Source organism: Hydra vulgaris, chromosome 13 (assembly GCF_038396675.1).
Source record: "Hydra vulgaris chromosome 13, alternate assembly HydraT2T_AEP".
Lineage (NCBI taxonomy): Eukaryota > Metazoa > Cnidaria > Hydrozoa > Anthoathecata > Hydridae > Hydra > Hydra vulgaris.
The window spans coordinates 8,590,883-8,598,410 of record NC_088932.1 but is presented as its reverse complement, the minus strand read 5'-3'; the positions used below and the strand labels follow the sequence as shown (position 1 = coordinate 8,598,410).

At 28.9% G+C, this 7,528-nt stretch overlaps 2 protein-coding genes across 2 annotated transcripts; one reads left to right on the top strand and one right to left on the bottom strand.

Annotated features, from left to right (window-relative positions):
- Positions 1 to 568: 568 nt before the first annotated feature.
- Positions 569 to 2,110, bottom strand: LOC136089601 (tigger transposable element-derived protein 4-like). The gene has a single exon (XM_065815653.1). The coding sequence runs from the start codon at positions 2,108 to 2,110 to the stop codon at positions 569 to 571; it is 1,542 nt and encodes a 513-aa protein (XP_065671725.1).
- Positions 2,111 to 3,334: 1,224 nt separating this feature from the next.
- On the top strand, positions 3,335 to 6,407 carry LOC136089375 (uncharacterized). Its single transcript, XM_065815348.1, has 2 exons — positions 3,335 to 3,524; positions 4,329 to 6,407. Exon 2 carries the CDS (start codon positions 4,336 to 4,338, stop codon positions 6,379 to 6,381), a length of 2,046 nt encoding a protein of 681 aa, XP_065671420.1. The 5' UTR covers positions 3,335 to 3,524; positions 4,329 to 4,335; the 3' UTR covers positions 6,382 to 6,407.
- Positions 6,408 to 7,528: the final 1,121 nt, after the last annotated feature.

Genomic DNA, 7,528 nt, shown 5'->3' with positions numbered 1-7,528 from the left:
TATCTGGCTTTTGGAATATATAAATATTTTGATTTAAAAAAATGATAAACATGAATAATTTTAACTTTTAAACAACCCTCTCAAAAGATCAATGTACCCCAAACTATGGGGTACTATGATCTCCGACTTGGGGCACATTGATCTTATATGCTTAATATTATCTAAACGTTTAACACTTCTATAACTAAATCTTGTAAATAATTTAGTCAAAGGGTAATATTGTATAACATATAATACATCTAAATTTTTTAATTATTTTTTAAATATAGCAGTTAAACCCACTAGTCTAATTTTTAATTAAAAAATGTATAAATCACAGCAGCTATAAGCTACCCGCTTTATATACGTTTAAAACTTTACAACAACTTGAAATTTATAAGAACTGAAATATAAAGACTGAAATAAGAATACAACTTTTAAGTTTACAAAACTTGTTAAAAGTACAATATTTTGATTAAGATTATTTCATCATTTGTGAAAGTCAAGTTGTGAAGCAGCTTTTGGTTTACATTGTTTTTTATTCCTAAGCAAGTAATTCTTAGTTTCTTTCTTATCTTTTGTTATCTTTCTAGACTTTTTGTTGATTTTTGGTTTGCTTCAAAATTTTCTTTTCTTTTGACAAACGAATTTTATTTCTGACAGGAGTATCAGTCAAGATCCTTGTTTTTAACTGCCTACTTTTAACTTTTTTTTTTCTGGCAGATGCTTTTGGGTAAGGTTTTAAAACCTCAGGTGAGATTATAGAAGCAACACTTGTTGACACTTTGTTTAAAATACTTGTTTCAATATTTACTATAGTTATTTCAGACTCTATGTGATTAACATGTGCTGGTATCATTTCACATTCCATGTTGTTGACAGGAGTGATAGTAACTGTATCTGGAGCAGCTCTATCTGTAACTGATGATGGTAAATATTCGTCATCTTTGAAAATTTCAGAATTGAATGGCTCAATGCCAGCTACTCTAAATCCTGTCTGTATATTAGATGGTGAGAAAGCTTTTGTATATGGTTCTCGAACTATTGAAACAATATCATAAATGGTCATTGGTCTTGGGTTTGAAACCATCCAATTATCACATGCAGAATTGTAAAACCTTTTCAATGGTCCAAAAACAGTTCTATCTAATGGCTGCAATTTATGGCTGCAATGGGGAGGAAAACTTATCATTGTAATTCCGTGTTGAATTGCAAGCTCCAAGCCTTTAACAGAAATATGACTTTCATGACTGTCGAGAAGTAACAAAACTGGAGATTCCTGAGAACAGTTTGAATATTTAACAAAATGTTTAATCCATTCTATGAAAATTTCTGAGTTCATCCAACCAGAAGGATTTGCAAATCCCACACATCCAGGAGGTCCTTCCTTAATCATGTAATCATGAAACTTTACCCTAGGAAAAATAAATAATGGAGGAATGGAATTTCCAATAGCATTAGAGGCACAACATGCAGTTACCAATGTTCCTCGTTCTGCAGATGTGATTCTTCCAACTTGTTTGCTTCCTCTACCAGCTAAAACCTTTACCGGCTTTTGAACGGTTGTTAAACCAGTTTCATCAACATTATATATACAGTTAGGATTATATTTATATCGATTTCTTACTGTTTTAAGATTTTGAAAATACTCTCTTACAGTGTGTTTGTTAAAAGCTGTTGATCGAGCGAAGCTCGTTGCTTCAGGTGTTCGTAGAGACAACTCTGGTTGTCTTTTCATAAAACCTTGCAACCAATCAATGCCTGCAATTTTATTTTTGATCCATGATGATGGGCATATTTTATTGTTTTTTAAAGCAAATTCATATGCCAATAATCGCGTTGACCTAGTTGAAAGGCCATAGATCATTTTTGATGCAATTAGTAAATAACTTGATAAACTTTTTTCATCTTCTGCTGTAAAAACTTGTCTATTGTTGTAGTTAGGCTTGAAAGCTTCATTTGGATTGAGCCTCTTTTTACGACAATATCTTTTTAAAGTCATTCTATCTATGTTAAACTGACGTGCTACAACATTCAGTTGTGTTCCTTCTAAAACTTTATTAACAGCTACTTTCATTGTTTCACTTGGTATAGCAACTTTATTTGTTTTTTTAATTCTATTTCTAACCATTTTAAGATCTGTAAAAAAATATATCAATAAAAACATATGTTTTTAATAAATGCTAATATTTAACATAATAATATTATGTTAAATATTTTTTAATTATTATGTTAAATATTATTCTTTTGATATTATAAAATAATAGTATTATTATTACTAGCTTATAACATAAGAAGATTTAAAAAATGAAATGCTAAAAGCTATTGTTTGTTTATATATAGTTTTTTTTTAAATTATAAATACAATTCCATTCGTTTAACTGTATTGCTTATAAACAAAAACATGGGGCACTTCGTCTTCTATGGGGCACTTTGATCCTCCGATCAATGGGCCCCGCATAGTCAAAGATCAATGTACCCCAATAGGTATAGGTAACATATTGATAGCAATATCTACTGTATAAATTGCAGCCAAATAAAAATTATATATTATATTATACACCTAACACTTACAAATTTAAAATAAAATTGTTGTTAACCCATACAGACATCTAAATAAAAATATATTTGAATTATAGTACGGTTTAAAAAAATCACTTTTTATGACGAAAAACAATATTTTCTTTATTTTATTTGACGCTGATAACCTTATGAAAAAATATTACGAATAATCAATTAGGGAAGCATAATGGTTAATTAAATTGCAACCTCACTTCTAGTAAGGCAAAAATGAACGAGTAAAAGCCAAAAGATCATACTGCCCCGGCGATCAATGCGCCCCCATCTCCCCTATATAACTACCAATCCTTGTATTAAATATTTTTTTTTTTTAATTATTATGTTCAAATTTACATTTTATTCAGTAATTGACCAATTAAATTACATAAATATACAGTTTTAAAATAAATAATAAATTAAAAATAGTTAGGGGAGAGTGGTACTGAATGGACCTTGTACTGAATGGACAATTTGAAAAATAAGAACTTAACAAGCGGTAAATTACTTTTTTTTCATTGCATATACATTTTATATACCCAAAGTCTCTTTAGTATTTTTTGTTTAACTTTATTCGTAATAATGCATTTATATTTCTATTTTGTATTTTTTTTAACTCAAAAGTAATTTTTTATCTTTTCAATTTATTTCAATTTACAATAAATTTTTAAGGTAAAGTTAACTATGATTAATAATGATGTTATAGATATATATTTTTTACTTTGTATAACATTAGATTGAAGGTTATATGATTTACTGATTGCTTTAATTAAATGGGTAATATGTGCATTTTAATAAGTGTACTGGATGAACCACCATTGATGGTACTGAATGGACCGGTTCATCTTTCTGTAAGAGTATTTATGGCGCTTCAGTATGTTACTTACTAAAACAAAATACAAAATTTTTTAATTTAAACAAACAATGGAAGTGTGAACTAGGAAATAAAAAAATAAAGACTTTAGCATACTACTTATTTACATACCTTGGTAATAATTTAATCTGCAGTTTATTTCATTATTTGAATAATTTGATATGTCGTAATATTATTACGATATATTAAATTATTTATGTTGTTATTATTTAACTTCTTAGATTGAATGAAGGATAATTATTACGAACAAGAAGTAAGGATAAGTAAAAAAATTGAGTATCAAAATTTTTAAAAAACATCGAGAAACATTACGAATGTAATGAGACTTAATCAAATGTCTAAGTTTCTTGTAATAGAAAATATCTTGTATATCAAATTATCAGTAGCTTCTACAATAATATAAAAAACAAAGTAATAAAACCAATAATAATTAATTATTCTTAGTTTAAGTGCAATTGTTTAAATTGCAATATTTAAATATTGCAAATTATTTATTCTATTTATATCGCTTAAGCTTGTTGATCATCGTATACAAATTATTCTACATTCAAACTTTTATAAAATATAGAATTTTGTCTATGTTATATGTATATATATATATATATATATATATATATATATATATATATATATATATATATATATATATACACATATATAATACTACTATAGCACACACTACTATTATATATATATATATATATATATATATATATATATATATATATATATATATTATATATATATATATGTGTATATATATATATATATATATATATATATATATATATATGTATATATATATATATATATATATATATATATATATATATATATATATATATATATATATATATATATAATAGCACTGATGATTTTTTTTTATAATACGGTTATAAGCAAGTTTTATTCATTTCAGAACAATTATGAGACATCGTAAAGTAACAGCAGTAAAAGGTGATTGGGATCCCATTAATATGATCCAAGCAGTTGAGAATGTTTTGACAAAAACTTTATCTGAAAGAAAAGCTGTTGAGATATTTGGAGTCAAACGTTCAACTCTTAAAAGGAGAATTAAAGAAGCTCAACTATCACCAGACGGTTTAAATAAATTGCAGTGTGTTCCATATAGTAACATTTCTATGAAAATTTTTTCAGTATCAGAGGAACACGAGCTGGTTCAATATTGTTTAGTTTCTGCAAAAATGGGATATGGTTTAAGTCCAATTAAGCTAAGAGCACTAACGTTTGAATATGCTCTCAAACTTGAGAAGAAATTACCACATTCCCGTCTAGGTTCTGCTAAACCTTGGGAAACAAATAAACATGCTGGTGTAGATTGGTTTAGAGCATTTTTAAAGCGTCATCCAGAACTGGTTATAAGAAAACCAGAGGCAACATCTATTGGTCGAATGTCAGCATTCAACAAACATAATGTCGAAATATTTTATAATAATCTGCGTAAAGTTTTGATTAAATACAAGTTTTCACTGAATGATATATGGAATGTTGATGAGACTGGTGTTACTACTGTACAAGTGCCAGAGCATGTTTTAGCAAAGAGAGGAGAGCGGCAAGTTGCGTCTGTTACAAGTGCAGAACGAGGTATCTTGGTAACAATGTGCAATGCAATAAATGCAAGTGGATCATCGATAACACCATTCTACATTTTTCCACGTGTTCATTTTAAAGATTATTTTCTGCGAAATTCAATTCCTGGTTCTGTTGGCACTGCCAACAAATCTGGGTGGATGGTGGAATCAACGTTTATGGAGTGGTTTAATCATTTTATAAAAAGTGTTCGACCATCTAAGGCAAACCCTGTGCTATTGATACTAGATAATCATGAGACACATATGTCCATTAACTTCATTGACTTAGCATCAGATAATGGTGTAATTGTTTTGACAATCCCACCCCATACATCACACAAACTGCAACCACTAGATATAGCAGTTTATGGACCATTCAAATGCCATTATAATCGTGAAATTGATAGCTGGTTAGTATCACATCCAGGAAAAACTGTCTCGATCTATGACATTGCAGAAATTTCTGGAAAGGCTTGGGCAAAAGTATCAATGCCAGCTAACATCATTAGTGGTTTTTCAGCATCTGGTATAAGTCCATTTCAACCTGATCGATGGAAGGATGAGGATTTTTTTTTATCTCAGGTTACAAACAGACCCAATCCTGAAAGACTCAACATTATTCCAGTTTCAATAGAAATTAATAAACCTAATTCTGAAGCACTCAACATCGATCCAGTTTCAGTAGAAATAAACAGATCCAATCCTGAAACATTCAACATCAATCCAGTTTCAGTTGAAATAAACAAATCCAATCCTGAAACACTTAACATCAATTCAGTTTCAGTAGAAATAAACAAATCCAATCCTGAAACACTCAACATCAATACAGTTTTAATAGAAATAAATAGAAATGTTAAAGACAACAAAAATGTAAGCAATACCCTGAATGTAGAAAGTATACGCCCTTATCCTTCTGCAAAAGCTCGTTTAGAAAAATCTAAAGGTGCTCGTAAAAAGCTCTCCTCTTCGATTCTAACTGATACTCCAATTAAAGAGGCTCTTCGAAATCAACAACTTCAGCGAAATTTAAAAAAACAAAACCTTTCTGAAAAACAAAGAGATAGTACAAATAAACGCCAAAGGAAACCAAAAAAGAAATCAAGTAACTCTAAATCTCTGAAGTTTCCATTAATGACATATAATAATGATGAGGCTGATGATATTTGTGTTGAAAGAAGTGACAACGGTGTTAAAGATTGTTTAAATATTTGTGAAGGTATTATATCAAATAATGATTTTTGTGCTATATGTGAAGAAATGGGTCAAGACAACGAAGTGTGGTACCGTTGCAGACAGTGTGCAAGCTGGGCACATAAAGCTTGCACAAGTGCAGATAATGCCAGCCAATATGTTTGTGACTATTGTACTTTGACTATCTGATTGGTCTAAAATTGTATTAAGTAATTCAACTTATTTTAATTTTTTTGTCAGAAATATCAATGTCTCAACATACCGTTTTCTTGTTTTTAAGCTCCATTTATCACCCTAATTACTTTGCATAGTGTAACTTGCTATTCATTAAATAAATCAACTAAAATGCTAGTCCATTCAGTGCAAGGGCAGTAAATGGACCACTAAATAGTTTGGTATGAGTCACATTTATAGTATATTTTAACTATGTTCTGTTTGCGCACTGGCTTACAACTTCCAAAATAGTATTCAATATACAAGGATAGTTAGTTAAAATATCAATCTTTCCTTATAAATTAATTTATCTACCATAGTTTTAAAAATATAGATATTTATCTTATTTATAAAAAAAGGCTTATTTTGTGGTCCATTCAGTACAAGGGCCGGTCCATTCAGTACAATCAAAAGTACTGAATGGACCACTAAACAATTTGGTACGGGTCACATTTATTGCACATTTTAACTATGTTCTGTTAGCGCAAAGGGTTACAGCCTTTAAGGATAGTTTGTTAAGATATCAATCTTGTCTTTTGATTTAATATATTCGCCATAGTTATTGACAATATAAGAAAATATCGAGTTTATAAAAAAGGCGAATTTTGGCGAAACCAACAAGAAAAGGCGAAACCAACAAGAAAAAGAACGCATAATATTATAACTAGACATGAAAGTGAAAGATATGCTGGGCAACCAAACGAACTACCTGTTAGTTACCTTCCAACATATAAACAGATTATTCAATATGCTTATAAAGTCGAAAAAGAAATGATTACAACTAAAAAAATTGATTCTCCTGCCATAGTTTTAAAAGTAAGTGAAGAAATTTTAAAAATTTGGAAAAAAGTGAATCCAAATCTTCCACTAATGAAGAAGAAACCTATAAGAAATAAGTTACAAAGAATATTTCAAAAAGTAATTGCAGCTGAACGATCTAAAGCTTCAAAACATAAAAACAGTGTTTGTTGGTTGGAAAATAACCTTTTAAAGTTATTTGATATATCAACATGCAGATGTGAACTTCCTCTTTTAAATTGTGATGACAGGTTTGAAGTTACATTTTCAAAATACCACAACATTAAATAATATGTTTGTTCAAACTAATTTGTGACTAAACTGC

What these genes read in the sequence shown, in the direction of transcription:
- LOC136089601 (XM_065815653.1), bottom strand. Translation starts at nt 2,110, where the DNA reads ATGGTTAGAAATAGAATTAAAAAAACAAATAAAGTTGCTATACCAAGT.
- LOC136089375 (XM_065815348.1), top strand. Translation starts at nt 4,336, where the DNA reads ATGAGACATCGTAAAGTAACAGCAGTAAAAGGTGATTGGGATCCCATT.